We start from the raw sequence: 21,804 nt of genomic DNA, 5'->3' as shown, positions 1-21,804 counted from the left end.
CCGACCCCCCCACTCCCACCCCCGTCCCCGCCCCCACCCCTTTCCCGGCGCCTTGACTCTTTTCCTCCAGCCCCGCCCACTAGATTACGCGAATTTTTCCAGGAGGATCCCCACATCCGCTCCTCCCCACGGAACCCGCCCGCTTCAACCAGTCTCCGGGATTTACAACCAGCCGGAAGCCGGGAAAGGGGCGTGGAAAACGCGCGGAACTGCCCGCCCCCGCCCCCTCCCTTCCGGCCTCTCCGTCGGGCCCCGCCTTCCCCGCGCGCAGCGGCGCATCCCAAAAGCCGGAGAAGTGGAATCTGCGCTCCGCACGGTTCCCCAGCGGCAGGGTGGCCGCGTGGCCGGGCTCATCGGCCGGAAGCCCGGCCCAGCGCCTCAAGGGGGAGCTGCACCCGAGAGGGAGCGGACGCGGCCGCAGTCCGCGCGGGTGAGCGTGCCCCCGGCCCCACGGCTCGGGCCTGCCTCCCGTCCTACTCCTCTCGTGCGGGACCCGGGCGCCGAGCCGCGGCGGCGGGACGGGCCCTTACGCAGTCCCCTCCCCCACTCCCTGTCACCGCCCCCACCTCCGGCCTCGTGCCCAGCGCGCTCCGCCCGGGCCTTGGCAGCGCCGTGACGTCACGCGCCTCTGCGTGCGGAGCCGCGGTGGAGCGGACGACGCACGAGGGGGTTGACGTCGGGGGGAGGGACGACGCCCAGGGGGAGGGGAGGGGCGTTGGCGCGAACAGGAGCAACGCGTCTGCAGCCCCGCCAGCTCCGCCTCTGTTCCGTCGCGGGGACCTGCGTTTCGAGCTCCTCCCTCTCGAGTGCAGCCGCCCCCCACCCCCACCCCCTTGACCTTTTCGGGGACTTGAGGTGGTAACCCTAGACCTTCACTTGTAATTTCGTTGGAATTTTTCTGGAAAAATGGGATCTGGCAATGTATCCTAAGAATTTTTGTTTTGAGAAAAATGTTTCTTAGCATATTTGGCAGCCCCCAAGTTAGGTTAAACCTGTTTACCAAACGCTGTCATTTTGCAAAAACCTGTTTGGTTGTAAATGGGAAGCGCTGTGGTTGGAGGCTTGCACACGCTGAGAAGGTGTGAGCTTCAAGTCCCTCAGCCTCCAGGTGCTCAGTCCCCCGTGAGAACTGACCCCACGTAAGAGAACACGCGTGTGTACTTCGCGCTCAGCTCTGACCTTGGAACCTAGTAACTGCTGCACACGTATTACTAGTGATCTTGTGGCTTCCTTTTAAAGACTCCAGTTGTGAAGTAGACCTTTTTCTTTTTGTGTTTTCGTTTGTGAACGTATAACAGAAGGGTTTACCCCAGAATTTCTGTGATGTCTGGTATGTCAAAGTGCAAGTCAGTCCACAGACGGAGGTCAGTGGTGTGAAGCCGTGTGCAGTGTATGCAAACAGAACTGTCCTCACCCGGCGGACTCGGGCGGGGGCGGAAGGGAAGCTTGATGGGAGCGTCGCCTTCTTTGTCCTTTTGAAGCAAAACCTGGGGACGTGATGAACTTAGGGTTCTTTATCTGTGACTTTATTGAGGGTAAAATAAATCTCAGTGTATAATTTCTTCCACAGAATATTGAAGGATGTTCGTTCCAAGATCCCTGAAAGTCAGGCGGAATGCTAACGATGATGATAGAAGTTGTGCAGCCAAGAAAGTCAAACCAGAAGCAGAAGACCCCCAGCTGGGTGCGGGCGGGGATGGTCCAGCCGATGATGCCTCGGGTACCAAAGAAGCTGCACTAGCGGCGCATCACGGTGCCCAGCCGTGCTCTCTCCCCGGGCCTGCCAGCCAGGTGCCTGAGGGGGGTCTGGCTGGACCCGGGCAACAGGCGCAGGACAGCGATCTCCTCGAAGAGCCAGTGAAGTCCTTCTCCAAAACGCAGCGCCAGGCCGAGCCCGGGGAGCCGGTGTGCGTGGTATGCGGGCGCTACGGAGAGTACATCTGCAATGAGACGGATGAAGACGTGTGTAGCCTGGAGTGTAAAGCAAAACACCTTCTGCAGGTGCGCGGAGCGGAGGCGCTGTTAGCTCCGGGCGGTCCACAGAAAGCGGGTTCTGAGCCAGCGGCTCCACATCCTGCTTCGTATGTCTACACTGAGCACGCCTTCATCTCGAACCTTCGGGAGGACCAGATTGAAAACCTCAGACAGCAGCTGGGAATCGTGGTTCAAGGGCCAGGCGTCCCCAGGCCCATCATTGACTTTGAGCATTGCGGCTTCCCTGAGGCCTTAAACCTCAACCTGAAGACCTCTGGCTACGAGATCCCCACCCCCATCCAGATGCAGATGGTCCCCCTGGGGCTTCTGGGCCGAGACGTGCTGGCCAGCGCGGACACTGGCTCTGGGAAGACGGCCGCCTTCCTGCTTCCCGTCATCATGCGAGCTCTGTTTCAGGTAAGGTAGAGTTCACCTGTATGAGCCTCAAGAACAGTCAAGGTGTTTACCAAGCGTCATCCTCAACTACGTTAAAATTGCAAACTGAAACCAAGTACTTCGATCTTTAGTCACTGGAACTAAATTTTATTATATTGAACCAGTCTCTTCATTGAAGGTCTAAAAAATTGCTTTCCTTACAAAGTGTTGTCTTTTTAACACATTTTCTATTCAAGGAACAGGCTTTGGGTTTGGGGCGAAAATCCTGCTGACCAGGTGAGCTGTGATTTTTGTGTCAATCTAGCCTGCTTCGATTTTGTGTTTTGAAAAACCTGATATCAAAGTCAGAACACTATTGTAGAGTTTCAAAATATACCGCTAAGCGTGACCTGCGTTTCATCTTAAAATGATACCACCTTGCCTTACTCATTGGTTTATAAGCACTCCTGCACATAATTAGTTTAACAGACGTTTTGAGTAATTATTTGCCAAGTACTAGGGAGTTTGTGAGGTTTGGAGGATGGCAAGGGGGGAAAGGAGTGAGAAATGTAGGCGAAGGGAGAAGAGATAGAGGAAATTTTGGAACGCTAAAGCGTAGTAGAAGATAATGTGAGAAAAAAATAAAAGACTAGATTTTCAAAATATAGACGAAACTCACTAGAAGACCAAAATAGAATGTTTGTATAAGTAAGGTCTCCTGACAAAGAAAGAAGTGAATCTACAAGAGCGCCGAGGGGAAGTCGAGGGTAAGATGCCAGGCTTCACCCAGATCTTCAGGGCAGCCAGCAGGTTTCTCTTCCGAGGAGGCTGGCTGGAGGTCGCACAGGCCAGTCGATGGGAAGCCAAGCTTCAGTCTTCCCGCCTTGATTGAGGCAGACGCCTCTCCCTGGTCCTGATGGTGGGGTCTTTCATTGTCTGTCTGTGTTATGTGAGAAATGGGTGCAATTTATGCTGGTTTTGGAGGAGAATTCTGCAGTTGAGCAGAAGGCCGGTGGGCTGATGGGACCACTTTCAAAGAAAAGTGCTCCTGGGGCTGCCTTGAGGCTTGCATCCACAGCAGCAGAGCTCACTGCTGGTGTTTCACATCTTTGCAGAGCAAGATGCCATCTGCGCTCATCCTCACGCCCACGCGGGAGCTGGCCATCCAGATAGAGCACCAGGCCAAGGAACTGATGAGCGGCCTGCCCCACATGAGGACCGCGCTCCTGGTGGGGGGCCTGCCCGCCCCCCCGCAGCTCCATCGCTTGCGCCAGCGCGTTCAGGTGGGCTCCCTGGACCGAACGCCTTTGCAGAGGACCTAAGCAATGCAGGAACTAAGGGTTTTCGCCCCCTGAGGAACTTCAGAGTGTGATTTTAGGTGGCCTTTAAAGTCTTGCCACGTGAGCCTTTCTGTGGGGAAGGCCAGGAGCACAGGTTAGGGAGGTGTCTTTTGTTTTCCCAACGCTGTTGGATGTTCTCAGGGCCATTACCACCTTTAATCATTGCGTTTGCTCTGGGAGGTGGGGTGGCGTACCCCCTCTTTCACGGCTGAGAAGATGACTCTCCGAAAGGTGGGCCTCACCTCAGGATCGTGGCTGATACACTGTAGAGCGTGATTCCTACAAACAAGGACATTGTCCTTCATCATCACAGTCCAGTCATAGACCCAGGAAGTTCACGCTGGTCTGTTGGGATGCGTTAACATTGGTGTCACGCTTCCGACCCCACTCAGGTTTTGCTAGTTGTCCCATCAGCTTTTTTCCGTCAAGCTCAGAGTCTTCCGTTGCTTGTAGCCGTCATGTCTCTCTCGGTGTCTTCAGTTTGGAACCGATCTTTCCTTGTTTCTCAGGGTCTTGGCACTTTTTAAGGATTACAAGCCGCTTACTTGGAAGAACAGCCCTGAACTGACTAGATTCAAGTTGTGGCTCTTGAGTTTAGTTCTTTAACAGGACATCACAGAAGAGATGCTTTTCTTTCCATTATGTCCTTTTAGGTGGCACACAGTTTCAATTTGTCCTTTGACTGGTGCTTTTATCTGCCAAGTTAAAACTGTAGAGTTTGTTTGTACCCTTTGTGTTGAATAAGTATTTTAAGGGGAGTACTTTCAGGTTGTAAATTTATTGAGCTTCCCCAAACTTTCCACTTACTTACTTTTATGTATCAGTACGGACTCATGGCTCCCTGTTTTTTTTACAGGGGTATTATCTGTTTGACCAGTGGAAGCACCTTCCAGTCGGTTTCTGTGTCCTTTTATCATATCCTTGTCATTCTTTGACTACTTTCTTACTTTCCATCTAAAGAAGATGTTCTGTCCTTACCTCGTTCTTTCCTGGCCTCGGCCCTGGAACTCTCTCCACGGAGCCCTGGCTCCTTTGGTGTGGAGAATAGTCTTCAGAAACCGAGACCTGGGCTCTACCTGGGCTCCTTGCTGTTGAACTGTCATTGCTTCTGGGACCTCAGCCTATCCGAGACCATGAGTTCATGTTGATATTTCCAGTTCTCATTCATCACAAGGTTCCTTTTACGTTTTCTGTTTCCACGTTGGTAACTCTGACGATGAGAAACCTGCCGTCCCTTATCCTTTATGTAGTTATTTATCTGCCCCATCCCCCGGCATGTCACCAGTGTCCCTCCGTCACAGCGATGCCTTCCTCCCTGGACTCTGCCCTACACGGCCTCACCCCTCCTCGCCCGGCTGCCGCACCCCCTGCCGCCCGGGCCAGGACTCACAGACACCTACCCTCTGGGAGGAAAAGCAGCTGAAGCGTCTGTGTGCTCGGCAGAGCTATATTTCAAGAGTAAGGACAAGATGAAGACCTACTCAGATAAACAAAACCGAGAGAGTGTATTGCCAGTGGACCATCTAAAGGAACTTCTGGAGGAAGCCCTTCTGCAGATAAAGAAGATTCCAGAGAGGAAGGTGGGGGGTGGAAGGGAAGCTGGTGCAAAGTCGGCAGTAAGCGTGTGGGCGAAGCTAAACAGACACAGGCCAAGCGAACAGGAACAAGCCATGGTTTCAAAATAATGGGGTGAATACCATCCCACAGCGTGTAAGGGCAGGCGAGATGCGATCGCCATAAAGCAGCGCCCTGGATCTTTCAAGCACAAGCTAAAAGTGCCGGTTAACTTTATATTAAGTTATAGATTTGTTGACATTCAAGGCGAAGCACTCGAAGAATGAAAAAAGTTGATAACTTCCAAACCATCAGAGGGGAAAACGGAAGAGAAGGAGTGAACTCAAGTCAAAGTAATTAAAATTGACTTGATATCTGTGGATGTCTGAAGTACCCACGCCAAACCCTGTGTTCTGGGGATACAGACCTTTGATCATCCGCGGCGATGTTACCACTGTGCGGGTGTGGACTGGAAAAGTGGGTACAGCTGAACATAGGAGGTCATTTGTAACTCCACCGGAGTTATCCCGACACTGTCTCATATAATCCTCATGATAGTTTTCAGCATTTCCATCTTACGACGGGAGAACAGAGACTCACACCATTATTAAATGCTGGAGCCACGATTCCTGCTGAAGTTTCACTAAGCCCCTACTTTTAACCACAACTTCAGCTAACATATGATAAAACTGTTAAGACCCTTGAGTGACCTTAGAGTTCATTGTACCCAGCCTCGTAATTTAAAAGTGAAATAGCAGGCCCAGAGAGGGCAAGGGGTTTGCACTTGTTCACGGAGCCAGATAGCGGTGAGCGTGCTCGTAAGGCCCTCCCAGCGTGGGCCCTGCCAGGTTCTCAGGCCTCAGCTGCCTTCTCCCCACTCCACCCACGCCAGCCTCCCGCCTCCGAGCTCACCGGTCACGATGCCCTTCCCTCTCCCTGGACCTGCTGGTCGTGCTCACTCCCACTACTCCCGTGGGTGTTGGCTTGTGTTTTAGCAGCACTGAGTACATCCCTCCATTGACAACACCCTGTCGTGATTCTCGTGAGCACGTGTTGGCTCTGTTTCTTCCTTAGTGTCATGACTTTCACGAGAGCAGAGACCAAGTCTGACTTACTCATCATCGAGTTCCGAGTACTTACACCAGAGTCTGGCATGCATTGGCCACTCAGTAAGTGTAGAATGAAGGAATACGTGAGTGAATGAATGCGATCGAACTTTCTAATTTGCCTTTTCTCTTTCGTTCAGGTCATCATAGCAACTCCTGGGCGACTTCTGGATATAATAAAGCAGAGCGCTGTAGAACTTGGCGGTATAAAAATTGTAGTAGTGGATGAAGTAAGTAGTGGTGTTTAAAAACAGAGTTTTATATAATCTGTGAAAAGCGCATTATAGTTATATAATTGCATTGTATATTTTCAGGCATTTTCTCTCCCAAAGGAAAACAATTCAGGGATTTTTTTTTAGTTGGCAATAGTGGTTCTTAAGCTGGTTCTTGTGTAGCACTGCAGCTAAACTGAAATTAAACCACCACTGTCTTGTCCTAATTGATTGAAAATGTAAACTTAACAGGCATACTGTATTCTCAAGTGTTAAGTTTTTTAAACATGCTGGGTGTCATTTGTCTACAGAAAAAAGAAAGAAATCAGTGGCCAGTAACTCAGTGGGAATTTTGGAAGTAGCTAATGATGCTTAGTTGGAGGAGGTTCTTTACTTTTTTCTATGTGGACGCAGGTGTCTGTGGTTGTGGTTTCTGTGTTGCATATAGCAAATAGGCATTTTTGTACTTTGGGCTTGCTTAATAAGAAGTGAATGTGTTATTATTTGATGGTAATCCAGCACGTACCAGCGGGACAGGGTGGGGGGCACGGCTGTCCTGCCTGCATGCTCGTCCTGCTGGCTGTGACGGGGCAGAGCCTTGGGCTTACCCAGCAGTGATCAGTACTGACCAGTGACAGCAACCTGGCCTGCGTCTGTGGCACCAGGGAGTAGCCTCGGGACAGCCTTGGCCACAACACAGCCAAGACCCAGAAGACGGGGCTTTGAGCCTGTACTGCGCCTGCTGTGAGACCTTGGGCAAGTCATTTCATTTTCCAGAGTCGTGGCAAGGCAGAGTAGTGGTTGTGAAAATGTCTCGCACTGAAAAGTCCCGTATAAATGTAAAATAAGATCCAGTCCTTTAGAAAGTGCTGCTAAGTCAGCGTTTTCCTGGCCCGGCCTTTGGGGGACCTGATGTGTTGCATTGGATTCTCGTCCTTACTGCCACCCTGAACGTGTGGCTGGGTTTCCCCTGTGGATAAGCCCATGTCCTTAGGTTTCCCCTCCCCGTCTCATGAGCCAGAGGATGACCCTTGTAGAGAATTTATTCATGCCCCCCTCTCTTCAGAGCATTTTCGTTCTCTTACATTAACAAGGTGTCCGGGGCACCCCAGGGCTGCGCTCAAGGTGATGGTGCCCGAGGAGTGCTGTCCTGCAGAAGTGCACCGATGCCCAGCTCCTCGGTGACTGGGGACGTGGCTCCTGTGTGGTCAGGGGAGAGGAGCCGGTCAACAGCATAATCGGTCACATGCTGAAACTGAAGTCAGCACAGAGGTGCTCTTTGGGTGCAGGGGACGAGCCCTGGGTGAGATGGGTGGCGTCACAAAGAAGCTGTAAACACCCGCCAAGCCTACAAGGTGCCCTGTTTACAAGAGCAGGCGAAGGTCTGAATTCGTCCCGAGAGCCGAGGTTTGCCCTCCCCCGATGCAAGCTGTCAGTAGGACCGCGTATGTGCTCAGGGTTCAGGAGGAGAAATGAGAGGGTCGGCGCGTTGGCTTCTCAGAGGTCACGGGACTTGACCTGGGCCTCGGAAGAGGGAAAAGGATTTAGAAGAGTAGAGGATGCATCCAGTGTCCCAGGTGAAGAGACCAAGGCGAGCAGACTCTGTCGGGTCGGGCAGTGCACGTGTGCGGGGCCGGCGGGAGAGACGGGCGGGTGTGCCACGTGGGAAGTGGTGGTTGACGAGGTCTGCTGCCCATGCTGGGGAATTAGAGGAGGAGGAAGAAAGCCAGCCAGCAGCCCAGACGAGGGGGGAGGGTCGGAGATGGGCTGGAGGCAGGCGTCGGGGTTCGCCTGAGGGTCACAGGGAATCACTTACGGGTCGTGTGATGACCGGACACGCGGGAGGACGAGGGTGGGTGGGGTGCGCCTTGACTTCGGGCCCACGGGAACGGGCTGGGGCCTGGCAGGCACACTCGAGTTGGTGCTGGATGAAGGGGCAGGCACCAGACCCATGCGTGAGAGTCCGCGGGACGTGCTGGCTTCTCTAAGGAGGAAGTTGAGAGAGACGAGCAGTGGGCTGAGGCTCTGCCTTCTGCAGCTGAAGACAAGTCAGTGAACAGAGACGTGGTCTGAGAGCCCAGAGGGAACCGGGAACAAATGATGTCCCTGGGGAGAGGGGCCACTGTTCGGGGGCGGGGGGAGGGGGCCGGACACAGGAATGGTCAGGCCGGAAGTCTGACAGTCCTTTAAGATTAGGAAAATCTGCTGCCACCCTCTGCGTCCCCCGTGTCCCGAGGATTCTCTCCCACCCCCTCCGCCTGCTCTTCCTTCGTTCCGTGTCCATGACTCAGAACCTTCCCTCTGGAGCCGCCCTGCAGACCTCAGGCCCCCTCGTCTCTGCTCCGGGGACCCGTGCGCAGACCGTCCTTCTGCAGTGTGTTCCCTGCTCCACCCCGCGACCAGGCGCACTGTTTGCCGTTTCCCCGGTGGCTGAGATGGAGAACCAGAGCTCGTGCTTGGATGCTCTGGTTCCGTGGGTCTGGGGTGGAGTCCGGGAATGTTGGCACTGCTTCCCTTTAGGGAGGCTTGGGGCACACGGACCGTCCTACCTGCTGACGTACAGTGCTGAGAATAATGAATGCTTATCTATCAAATCCATTAGGGCTTTTCCTGTGCTAGCCTTTGTTCTTGGTTGTGAGGATGTGATGGAAAGCGAGGTGAGCTGTGACGCAGGCGTGTACACAAGGTGATGGGACAGAGGTGCCCGAGGAGAGGGGGCCCCTCAGGTGGGAGGGGCCTCTGGGGGGCTGAAGAGCAGCAGCTGCCACGCGGAGATCCGTCTGGAGGAAGGACTCCAAGCGGGAGAAGGGCCGCCGGCCACAGGGGGACAGGTGAGGACAAGTGGTGAGTGGGGCAGGTCCGGGGAGGGAGACGGGCTTGCAGGAGGGGCAAGGGGGAGGCCGGGCCCGGGCGGGCGCCCTCCTGGAGTGATGGGAGGTCTCGGGAGGCTTGGGCCAAGGAGGAGCACCTGTGACACGTCCTCGGGCATCTGTCTCATTGCCTGAGGTGAGCGGGTTCTGGTCGGCCGAGGCGGGAGTCAGGGGTCCGCACGGACGTCCGCGGAGTCTGCGGGGCTGCTGATGGATCGGAGGTGGGGTGGTGATGATGAGAGACGAAACAGAGGTGCCGGACGGTGCCGTCTCCCGAGATGCTGCTGGAGCAGGACTGGGTCTGGCAGTGGGAGAGACGGTCTGTTTTGAACATGTTAAATTCCAGGGGCCTTGAGGTCCAGCAGGGGCCACGGAGTGGGCAGTGAGTCTCCACCACTTGAGTCCAGGGAGGCGGTTATGGCCCCGAGTGAGGTTTGGGGCATCTTTGACGTGTCTGTGGTGCTCAGAGCCCTGGAACTTGTTGAGCTTCCTGGAGAGAGAGCATGGGTTGAGACGGAGGGAGCCTGGGACGTAGCCCACCGGCTCATTGACGTACAGAAATTGTCTGAAAAAGGAGAGCCAGGGAGGGAAGGAAGACCAGGGCTTGAGGAAGTGCTGGTCAGGATGTGCCGTGCTGTCATTTAACTGTATCATGTTTCGAGGATACGAACATAGTAAGTTTCCCTTCTGGACCATCAATTCTGGAAAGGTAGGGTCTCCTTCCGTGTCCTCACCGTCGAGCACACAGCATTGAGCTTGGTGTTCATGACATAGGTTTGGAGCCAGTGGTCCCCAGTCCACACCCCAGCTCCACCACATCGTAGGGCACTGTGTCATGTGCCTCAGTTTCCACATCTGTAAAGCGGGGTCGCGATGGTGCCCACCTCCCACCATGCTCCCTTGAAAGGTGCCCAGCGTCCAGTAAATGCCCGTCGAATGGGGACTGTCAGCCACTGTTGGCTACGAGTTAAGGTTTGCGGAGTGGAGTGAATGTTTAGCCTGGGGACCCTCAGGAGTGAAGTTTTGGTGGCAGAGATGGAAGTCAGATTGTCTGGGATTAAGGACATCACGAGCAGTGAAGAAATGCAGGTGACACCAAGAACAGTCCCCAGAAAATTAGGCCAGTTTTGCTGTTTAATTAGGGGACACCTATGTTCACCTCTTACCTTATTAATGCTTACTCTGTATCCAAGTGCCGTCTCCCCCCGGGGACTCTGAGATTTTCAGAGTAGCCTTGTGTTCATTGTGAGTGGCTCTACTGTTTGAATCACCTTAAATTTAAGTAGTGCTTTTAATTCTAAGAGGTTTTTTAAAGTACATGTTCCCCCACATTTTAATGTGTTAACATCCCTCTAAGGTAGGTAGGAAATAGGTTTATAAATGGAAACTGAGGTGTAGAAAGAGTAAGATTTTCCCAAGGTCTGATTGATAATGGCTTTCAAAAAGTACAGTTTAGATGGGAACCAGTCAGGAATATTGTTTAGGTAGGGGTGTGTGTGTGTGTGTGTGTGTGTGTGTGTGCGTGTGTGTGTAAATGAAACAGAACTTTCATGAAACAATACTTACCCTTGTGACCTGTGATTTCTCTATTCTCATATGTTTTATTCTGTCCTATTTTGTGGTTTTAAAAAATGCTCTTCATGGCCCATTCTGCAGTTTGAATAACAACTGTATTCTATGAGTAATCCACGTACATTAAAGAGAAGTTAGAAACAGGAGGAAAAACACCCATATTCCCATTGAAATAACCATAAATAACCATAGTCATTGTATTTCTTTTTCATTTTCTCCTGGCCTTGAGAATTCAGGCATTATTCTGTAGACACTGGGAACCTTTAAAGGATTTTAAGCCTGAGTGTATTATACTCAGACTCATATTCTCCACGTGGAGAATAGCCTTTGAGCAAGAAGGCTGGTTCCCAGGAGGGAGGGGGGAGGGCTTGAGCCAGGATGGTGGCTGTAGGGAGCGGGGGGAGGGTTTCCAGACACAGTTAGGACATGGATAGTAAGTGAGGCAGTGCTGGTGTCTGGATAGTGGGATGATGGGCGAGTTTGGTTTTCTCTACTTTGTTTTGTTTACCAAGTTTTCTACAGTGAGCACGTTATTACTTCTAGTATTTAAAACTAATAATAGGGCTTCCCTGGTGGCGCAGTGGTTGAGAATCTGCCTGCCAATGCAGGGGGCACGGGTTCGAGCCCTGGTCTGGGAAGATCCCACATGCCGCGGAGCAACTAGGCCCGTGAGCCACAACTACTGAGCCTGCACATCTGGAGCCTGTGCTCCGCAACAAGAGGCCGCCATAGTGAGAGGCCCGCGCATCGCGATGAAGAGTGGCCCCTGCTTGCCACAACTAGAGAAAGCCCTGGCACAGAAACGAAGACCCAACACAGCCATAAATAAATAAATACTTTTTTAAAAAAAGAAAGCAGTATACTCTTTAAATAAAATAATAATAATAATTGCATCTTAAAAAGAGTTAGACAAAGACTTAAAAATGGCTGTTGAATGTGGCACCTGGGGAGTGATTGAAGACCTGAAGGAGCCGGTGAGGGGCGGGAGGTGAGCCCTGGACCGGACAGTGGGGGGAGGGCGGGGAGGCTGGGGAGAGAGACCGCAGGGCTGGAGGACTCTTCCAGGAAGTTTGGGTGAGAAGAGAAACTGAAGGAATTTATTTCTCATGGTCTTATTTTTTCTGAACCAGGAGAAGCAAGGCCATCTACTGAGATGAATGGGGCTTAGTGGGATTACTGAGGCACGTGGGGATGTTTGCAGACACACTGTGGGTGTGTGTTCTCTCTGTCTGCTAGTTGAAACACTGAGAAGGACCTTGCTGGTACTTTATATACTTTATCTCTTTAATTCTCATCACAGCCCCAGGAGGTAGTTACTATTATCATTTCCATTTATAAAGGGAAAAACTAAGGCTTAAAGCTGTTCATTAACTTGCTTGAGGTCATAGGTAGAGCCAGGATCAAACCCAGACCATCATGATAATTTCATATTTTTTAAATGTCATAGAGTGAATAATATTAAAACAAGTGATCAAGCTTCAGTCTAACTGACAGCACATTAGTGGACACTAAAACAATTCAATGTCTTATTTTCCAAAATTATAGACACCCAGATTATATTTGAAAATCAAGATAGCCTTAACTTTTGTTATTTTTTTTCTTTATTTTTTTTTTTTTGTGGTGCGCGGGCCTCTCACTGTTGTGGCCTCTCCCGTCGTGGAGCACAAGCTCCGGACGCGCAGGCTCAGCGGCCACAGCTCACAGGCCCAGCCGCTCCGCGGCATGTGAGATCTTCCCGGACCCGGGCACGAACCCATGTCCCCTGCATCGGCAGGCGGACTCTCAACCACTGCGCCACCAGGGAAGCCCCTGTTTTTATTTTTTTTTAACGTTTATTTATTTTTGGCTGTGTTGGGTCTTAGTTGCGGCACGCGGGATCTTTCGTTGTAGCGCACAGGGTTCTCTCTAGTTGTGGCACACAGGCTCCAGAGCGTGTGGGCTCTGTAGTTGTGGTGTGCGGGCTCCAGAACACGTGGGCTCTGTAGTTGCGGCTCACGGGCTCAGTAGTTGCGGCACGCGGGCCCCCACGGCATTTGGGATCTTAGTTCCCAGACCAGGGATTGAAACCTCGTTCCCTGTGTTGGAAGGCGGATTCTTAACCACTGGACCACCAGGGAAGTCCCTCATTGTTTTTAGAAACCAGCAATGCAGAGGTATATACAGAAGTGAAAACCCCCTAATTAAATTTTTTTTGTTTATTTAAAATCATATTTTATTATAAATATATGTTCATGGTAAAAAAAAAAAAAAAAATTCAAGAAGTTCCCTGGCGGTCCAGGGTTGGTTAAAACTCTGGGCTTCTAATGCAGGATCCTCCTATGGGCGATCGCCCAGTTCCTATGCTTCTAATGCAGGTTCAGTCCCTGGCTGGGGAACTGGGATCCCACATGCTGCATGGTGTGGCCAAAAAAAAGATCAAACTTTGCGAAAAGCTATAAAATGAAGAATAAAACTGTCCCCCCCCCCCCAGCTCACAGGTCTTCTCTCCAGAGTTAGCAATTAACTTTCCTGAGTATATACACAAATGGTCTCCTGTTATACATAGTGTTCTCTATTTTGCTTCTTTTCTCCTAGCAAGGATAAAGAGCTCTCTGGTCATTTTTCATGCTAGCACCGTGTTGAATGGTATGGGTCTACCATAATTTACTTACCAAGTCTCCTCCTGTTGGATATTTAGGCTGTATATGGTGGGGGGTTTTTGGCCACTATTACTAATGCCATAACAAAAATCTTTGTATATCATTATAAACGTAGTTACACAATATGTAGTTTTATATAAATATATTTTTTTCCCAGTTAATCCTTTGGCTTTTGACATTGTGGTGTATTTTTCCGTGTAAAGAGTTTTAAGTTTTTTACGTTCTTAATTGTATCCGGTTTCTTTCTGGGGTGGCCCTGGGTTTTCGTGTAGGACTAACTTTACAATGATTTTGTTTAGGCTGATACCATGTTAAAGATGGGCTTTCAACAGCAAGTGCTTGACGTTTTGGAAAATGTGCCTCGTGACTGTCAGACCCTTTTGGCTTCGGCCACGATTCCAGCCAGCATAGAGCAGCTCGCAAGCCAGCTTCTGCGCGACCCCGTGAGAATCATCACTGGGGAGGAGAACCTGCCCTGCTCCAACGTGCGCCAGATTGTGTTATGGGTGGAAGAACCAGCCAAAAAGAAGAAACTGTTTGAAATCTTGAGCGTGAGTGGTAAAGCGGCCGGCCCTGCTTTGTAGACTGCACTTGCATTTTTTCACGGTTTTTTGTTTTTTTGCTTTTTTTTTGGCCACATGGCTTGTGGCATCTTAGTTCCCCGAACAGGGATTGAACCCGGGCCTTCTGCAGTGAAAGCATGAAGTCCTAACCACTGGACCGCCAGGGAAGTCTCCACAGTTCTTTTTTTTTTTTTTTAATAAATTTATTTATTATTTTATTTATTTATTTTTGGCTGTGTTGGGTCTTCATTGCTGTGCGCAAGCTTTCTCTAGTTGTGGCGAGCGGGGGCTACTCTTTGTCGCAGTGCGCAAGCGTCTCATTGCAGTGGCTTCTCTTGTTGGAGCACGGGCTCTAGGTGAGCGGGCTTCAGTAGTTGTGGCACACAGACTCAGTAGTTGTGGCTCGCAGGCTTTAGAGCGCAGGCTCAGTAGTTGTGGCGCATGGGTTTAGTTGCTCCGCGGCATGTGGGATCTTCCCAGACCAGGGCTCGAACCCGTGTCCCCTGCCTTGGCAGGAGGATTCTTAACCACTGGGCCACCAGAGAAGCAGTCTGCACAGTTCTTGAGAGAGTGCTTTTTAGATGCAGCTTCAGGGGAACCTGCTGTAGATGTTTAATAATAAATTGCTTTGCTTACTTCAGAATTCTTTAGGGTTCAAGTAAATTTTTATTTGTGAAAACATGCAGTATAGACGCGAGGTTGGTTTTTTTCGCATTATTATAGAAAGATATTTAAATATCAAGGTTATTCCCGAAGAATATTTTTTTTGTTTCAAAAATTTTTAGTAGTTTTATATATAAGGTAAAGACAAGTTCTTTCTTGGCTGTTCTGTCCTTGAGAAATAGAATTTTTTTAACAGTAACTGGTTTAAGCAGAAATTTGTTAAGTGGGTGGTATGTACAAGCGTAGTTGTTAAAAATACAGTATTACGTTAAATATGGTTTATTTTGACTTACGAACAATTTTGGAAATTTTAAATTGCACTTAAAATCATTTCTGCAGTTTTCATGAGGTGATGCAGAAGCGTGAAGGACGTACACTGTTTGCCTTCTGTTTGTGCATATTTTAAAGAAAACACTCATTTTAATAGAATGTGCCTTTTTTCCTTCTTAGCAGTGTTGGTAAACCTGTTGATAACTAGCTTATACTAAAGCTCTCAGAAAAACGTCCCATTGTAAATTATGTTATAGCAATAATTTTAAATATGTGTTTTTAATGTTTCAGGATAAGAAACTCTTTAAGCCTCCAGTGTTAGTATTTGTGGACTGCAAACTAGGAGCAGATCTGTTGAGCGAGGCCGTTCAGAAAATCACAGGTCTGAAAAGCACCTCTGTGCACTCGGAAAAGTCACAGCCGGAAAGGAAAAACATACTGAAGGTGACACCCAGCGTTCTGTTGTCTTCTCTTTCCTGTAAATCTGTTTTGCCTCATTTTCAAGAGATACCATATTATCTGCTGCTTTTTAAAGCAGACCTTTTTTTTAATGACCCTGAGAACTTCAGGCACGCAGCGGTGTGAAGTTAATTGTTTCTCTCGCTCAGGCTTCTGTGTTTTGGGAGCAATAAGCTTGTCCCCTAGGGACTGTCTACTAAATAGATTAATCATTCAGAATCCGCCATTTCTGAAATCAGGTCACTTTGGACTGAGGCATAGAGTAGTTCACCTTTGGAAAAGGTTTGCCTGAATAAATTATTGGAAAAAATTGGGGGTTGGGGTCGGAAGGCCTTTAAGCTACATATGTCTCTCAGATGTACTAAGACCTATACTTACTGCGAAGGTATTGCAACACCAGTGTTGAAGAAAGTGTTGAGAAAAGAAAGGATAATCTGAACGACAGAAAACCACTCAAGAAAAATCCTCAATAATGAATTTTGTTGCTGTTTTGGAAAGGGTTTACTTGAAGGAGACTATGAAGTTGTGGTGAGCACGGGGGTCCTAGGAAGAGGCCTGGACTTGGTCAGCGTCAAGCTGGTTGTCAATTTCGACATGCCTCCCAGCATGGATGAGTACGTGCATCAGGTAGATTTTATATGTTACCACCGTTCTGCTCATGAATTTTCTTATGCAAGGCATTGTCGTTATAATGGTAAGTTAAAAGAAAGCAGGGCGTAAAACTGCATGTATTTTTGCTTTTAAAATATATAAACTAAATTATGTTTTTCACAACTATATGGATGCGTAGAATGCATTAAAAATCAGTTGGAAATAAAAAACTAAAACATTTATTTAAAAAATTTAAGTGATTAGCTTTTGGTGTAGTTTAATTTTCTTTCTATTTTTTGTTTTCTTCAGTGAGTATATTAAATGGCTTTTATAAGCAGAAAAAGAGGGCTTTGTGTAAAAAGGTTGTTTTAAGTTGCTGCATCTGGCCAGAATAAAGTCGATCTGCTGAAGTGTTTGTTTTTTTAGGAATCATGTCTTCATCTCCTCTTCATACCCTTATTCGCTCTAGACTTTCACCTTTCAGAGTTTGGTTCCTTTCCTTTGCTGCCAGAGATAACAGCAGCTCTTCTTTCTCTCAGAAATAAAGCCTCTCTGAGCGCCACGTTATCTCACTGACCGCTACCTGTCTTCCTTCTCCGGCATCACTTACAGACTCTTCAAGTAAAGCCTTTCTCTGATGTTCTTAGAATCACCTCTGAATGTCACATTTACTGAAGTTGCCCACTGAAATGCCTGTAGCGCCCTTACTGAGTTGTTGCTTTATTTTTCATAAGACTTAATAATCTAGCAGTCTGCTCTCTCTCTCCCTCCTTCTCGCTCTCTCTCTTTTTTCCTTTCTTTCTTTCTTTCTTTTTTTTTTTTTTGGTACCACCTCATTTACCCATGCCTCAGGGATTTGACTATTCCACAGGAGCTGACTGTTCACGTAACTAAACTTTTCTTCCGAACTTTCAATTTTTTTTTTTTTTTTTTTTTTTTTGCGGTATGCGGGCCTCTCACTGCTGTGGCCTCTCCTGTTGCAGAGCACAGGCTCCAGACGCGCAGGCTCAGCGGCCATGGCTCACGGGCCCAGCCGCTCCGCGGCATGTGGGATCTTCCTGGACCGGGGCACGAACCCGTGTCCCCTGCATCGGCAGGCGGACTCTCAACCACTGCGCCACCAGGGAAGCCCCAAACTTTCAATTTAATGATTTTGGCTGGATGGGACTTCCCTGGTGGCGCAGTGGTTAAGAATCCGCCTGCCGGTGCAGGGGACTCGGGTTAGAGCCCTGGTCTGGGAAGATCCCACGTGCTGCGAAGCAACTAACCCCGCGAGCCACAACTACTGAGCCCGTGCTCTGCAACAAGAGAAGACACCGCAATGAGAAGCCTGTACACCTCAACGAAGAGTAGCCCCCCTCGCTGCAACTAGAGAAAGCCTGCATGCAGCAACGAAGACCCGACACAGCCAAAAATAAATTAAGTAAAAAGAAAAAAATAATAATTTCGGCCAGAAATCTGTCTAGAGTATTAAAATACTTAAGAAGCTTCTTTGCTTGTTACATGGAACACGCTGGTTATACCTATGTACCCGTCTCTTGCTCTCCCCAGGCCAGCCCTGTGGCTGGCAGTTATCACGCTGCACCCACTGTAATACAGGCAGCGTGCCTCGGGGATGCTGACAGGTGCAGAGCTGCGTGCCTCTCCTCAGAGGGGCCACAGGTCCTTCTGCTTTTCTAGTTCTGTATTTGGGTGTTTTTTGTTTGTTTCAATCATCAAAGTACACATACACACGATAACAAAGCACGCAAATAACGAAAGATATAAAGTGAAAGGTAAGTCTTTTCAAGGAAGCCCTCCTACCTTTGAGTGGTTCCCCCAGTTAACACTGCAGAAACGGTAAATGCATGCGTGTGTGCATATATACAGATGTGATGTGCATGCCCTGTCACACCTTCCACATAAATGGGACCATATTATACCCTCTATTCTGTGCCTTCTTTCTTTTTTTTTTTTTTAACGAGGAAATATATTTATTTTATTGAAGTATAGTTGATTAACAATATCATGTTAGTTTAGGTCTACAGCACAGCGATTCAGCTCTATATGTGTGTGTGTGTGTGTGTGTGTGTGTGTGTGTGTATAAATAATATATTCTTCAGATTGTTTTCCCTTACAGGTTATTACCTAATATTGATTAGAGTTCTGTGTGCTATATAGTAGGTCCTTGTTTTTTATTTATTTTATATATAGTAGTGAGTATCTGTTAATCCCAAACTCCTAATTTATCCCTCATCCCACTCCCCCTTTCCCCTTTAGTAACCATAAGTTTGTTTTCTATGTCTGTGAGTCTCTCTGTTTTGGAAATAAATTCATTTGTATTTTTTTGTTTTGTTTTGTTTTAGATTCCACATACGAGTGACATCAGATGACATTTGTCTTTCTCTGTCTGACTTACTTAGTATGATAATCTCTCTAGGTCCATCCATGTTGCTGCAAATGGCATTACTTCATTCTTTTTTATGGCTGAGTAGTATTCCGTTGTGTATTTATACCACATCTTCTTTATGCATTCGTCTGTCTGTGCCTTCTTTCTTTATTAAAGAGACCTTAGACAGTTTTCCTTATCAGCACACACACTGGCTGCCATTTAATAAGTGTTAATATGTACTGAGTGCTTAGCCTAATGCCAGGCACTGTTCTAAGCTCTTTAAATGTTTTTACTTGTTGAATCTGGCTCGTTCTATTTTCGTGGCTGCATGGGAATGTATTATATGGAGGTCCTGTAATTTATTTAACAAGTCCTTCATTGCTGGACAATCAGATGTTTCCAGTGTTTTGTTATTAATGCTGCAGTGAACACCTGTATACACAGCTCCCTGGGCCTCTCCTGCAAGTGCATCTGTAAGAGAAATTCCTAGTGGCAGAACTGCTGGGTTAAATGATACGGGTATTTAAAATTATAGTCAGTATTCCCACGTGTCCGATTTTTAATTTCAGGGGTGGTAAGCTTCTGGAGAAATAATTTGTATTGTTAACATTAGCTGTCTTTGACCGGGCTGCATGGCTTTGTGGGATCTTAGTTCCCCGACCAGGGATTGAACCCAGGCCCACAGCAGTGAAAGCTCCGGGTCCTAACCACTGGACCGCCAGGGAACTTCCTAGCTATCTTTTAGAATTTGGAGACCGTTGTAGTAAATTTTTAACTGCTTTTTATCTCAGTCTAACATATCTAGTATAAGTTACATCTCGGATGTAATCCACATGCTATACAATTTGCCAATTTAAAGTGTACAGTTCATTGGTTTTTAGTATATTCATAGAGTGGTGCAGCCATCCGTATAATTGAGTTTAGAAAATTTTCATCGCCCCCAAAAGAAACCCCTTGCCCCTCCGCAGTCGCCCCAGTTCCTCATCACGCGCACCCACCCTCATTCTCAGGCAGCCGCAACTGTACTCGGTAGATGTGTGTCTCCTGGGCGTCTCATGTAAATGGGGTCATGCAGTAAGCGGGCTTTGTGGCTGGCCTCTTTCACCCAGCATAATGTGCTCAAGGCCCACGCGTTGCAGTATGTTATTGACAGATAATATCCCATTGTAAGGATACGCCATATCTGTCCATGCATTCTTTGGTTGCTACACATTTAGGTTGTTTCCACTCTGTGGCTACTGTGAATAATGCTGTGAACGCCCAAGGCCATGTTTTTGTGTGGACATGTGTTTTCATTTCTGTTGGACATAAACGTAGGAATGGAATTGCTGGGTCCGTGTTGAACATCTTGGGGAACCACCAGACTGTTTTCCCATGTAGCCTCATGTTTTACATTCCCACCAGCAAAGTATAAGTGTTCCATTTTCTCCATATTCTCATCGACATTTACATTCTTTTTTTTATTATAGCCAGGTTCATGGATATGAAGTGTTTTGGATTTGCCTTTCCCTAATGACTAATGATGTCGCACATCATTTCGTGTACTCATTGGCCACTTGTATACCTTTGGAGGAATGTCTGCTTAAATCCTTTGCTTTTAAATTGGGTTGTCCTTTTGAGTTGTAAAAGTTCTTTATATGTTCTAGAGACCCTTATCAGAAACATGATTTGCAGATATTTTCTCCCATTCTGTGAGTTGCAGGTATTAATTTTTAGTTTTATTGAAACAACTCAGTAAGGTAAATAAGTCAGGTAAAAACAAAAGCTGATACTGAAAAACAGCATCTCCCCCTTATTTCTCCCCAGTCTCATTCTCTGCAGGCCACCCCTTCCAGCTTTTTTAGAAGTTTCTTCTTTTACAGCGTTAAGAACGTTCTGTCTATTGGCGGGAACTATCTATTCATTTTATCATTCAGATAATCTGAGTATACTTTAAGTTCTACTTTTCAATTAAGGAGCAGAAATTGACCATGATTGTGTATTTCCCTCCCTTCTGAAGAGTTTCTCAGTATATTTGGAGACACGTTTTGTTCCTTCTCACGGGTCTCCACAAATTTGTGTCTGTTTAACTCTGTCAAAATGAGAAATAACTTTATGCAAAAATGGACTTGCTTCAGTCTCACATTTCAAGGCACTTAAGTATTATAAAGGAGATACAGTCCTTTTGCTCTTAATGCAATAGCTTTCAAAAAGTTTCTACCTTAACCCACTCACAATAAGAAATATCTTTGCCTCCTTACCCCCTACACGTACATACAAACATGCACACACGCGCATAACTGAAACACAAGTTTCACAAACAATCCTCACTTTTCTTATTTTTATTTTCTATTTGGGTTGTTTCCTTAACACTGTGCTAGTGGCAGCCCACTAAATTGATCTCACAAGTATATTGAGGTGAACAACTCAAAAAATGCTCTTGAACAAATGTTCATCTCAGTGAAGCTTCTGTAAATACTAGTCTTCGTTTTCTTTCAAGAGACATTAAGATTCTATGTGAACATTTTGAAAACGTCCTTTGCATTTCATTTCAGGTTGGAAGAGTGGGGAGATTAGGTCAGAATGGAACAGCGATTACTTTCATCAATAACAACTCAAAAAGACTCTTCTGGGATATTGCAAAACGAGTGAAACCCACAGGGTCCCTTCTCCCCCCGCAGTTGTTAAATTCCCCTTACCTTCACGACCAGAGGAGAAAGGAGCAGCAGAAGGATAAACAGACGCAGAATGATCTGGTTACGGGGGCTAATCTTATGGACATTATCAGAAAACATGATAAAAGTAATTCTCAAAAATGATTTGTGATACCACGCTGAATAATTTTTATTGCATATTGTCAGTGAAATTTCTGTACATTATTCCTGTATGGTTTGATGAATGTGACATGCACATGAAACAAAAAGTTAACATGATGTAAAAAGTTTTAATAGACTATCAAATTTATACAGCAATATTGTATTTATTTTCCTTTTTAATTTTCATAAATTAAAAATAACAACAGAAAGTGAATTACTAAATGAAGTAAAAATTTCTTCTCTCTGGAAAAAGTCCTTTTTTTTTTTTTTTCCAATAAAGATTCCTTGTAACTATCATCAGAACCAGAAACCCACACATCCTGACTCAGATGGTGATTCTTCTGTTTTATATCCACTGTGCTGCATGCACATTGGCACCTGGATTATTGTTGAATCAATGAATATTAGCAGAAAAGTAAATGATAAAAAATGGAAGAAATGGTCAGTGCC

The 21,804-nt window shown here is 47.5% G+C and overlaps 1 protein-coding gene and 1 long non-coding RNA gene across 7 annotated transcripts in view; one reads left to right on the top strand and one right to left on the bottom strand.

The window, feature by feature from the left end:
* The window catches only part of LOC125962759 (uncharacterized), a 146,282-nt gene that overhangs the window by 49,620 nt on the left and 74,858 nt on the right, over nucleotides 1–21,804 (bottom strand). The window lies entirely within an intron of this gene.
* DDX59 (DEAD-box helicase 59) lies at nucleotides 262–21,606 on the top strand. 6 transcript variants are annotated; one of them, XM_033415910.2, is made up of 8 exons: nucleotides 262–430; nucleotides 1,571–2,391; nucleotides 3,465–3,632; nucleotides 6,490–6,579; nucleotides 13,942–14,193; nucleotides 15,430–15,582; nucleotides 16,096–16,211; nucleotides 21,094–21,256. In XM_033415910.2, the coding sequence occupies exons 2-8, from the start codon at nucleotides 1,582–1,584 to the stop codon at nucleotides 21,113–21,115; spliced, it is 1,611 nt and encodes a 536-aa protein (XP_033271801.1). In that variant the 5' UTR covers nucleotides 262–430; nucleotides 1,571–1,581; the 3' UTR covers nucleotides 21,116–21,256. The 6 variants fall into 6 exon arrangements, with proteins under 6 accessions (XP_033271801.1, XP_049559735.1, XP_004285456.1 ...); XM_004285408.4 differs by having other exon boundaries at nucleotides 264–430; nucleotides 16,096–16,224; nucleotides 21,094–21,606; XM_033415906.2 differs by lacking the exon at nucleotides 262–430 and adding an exon at nucleotides 748–855 and having other exon boundaries at nucleotides 16,096–16,224; nucleotides 21,094–21,606.

The sequence above is a fragment of the Orcinus orca genome, chromosome 1, assembly GCF_937001465.1.
Source record: "Orcinus orca chromosome 1, mOrcOrc1.1, whole genome shotgun sequence".
NCBI classification, from domain to species: domain Eukaryota; kingdom Metazoa; phylum Chordata; class Mammalia; order Artiodactyla; family Delphinidae; genus Orcinus; species Orcinus orca.
Note: the sequence above shows the minus strand (reverse complement) of the source record. Positions and strands in the feature narration are given on the sequence as shown.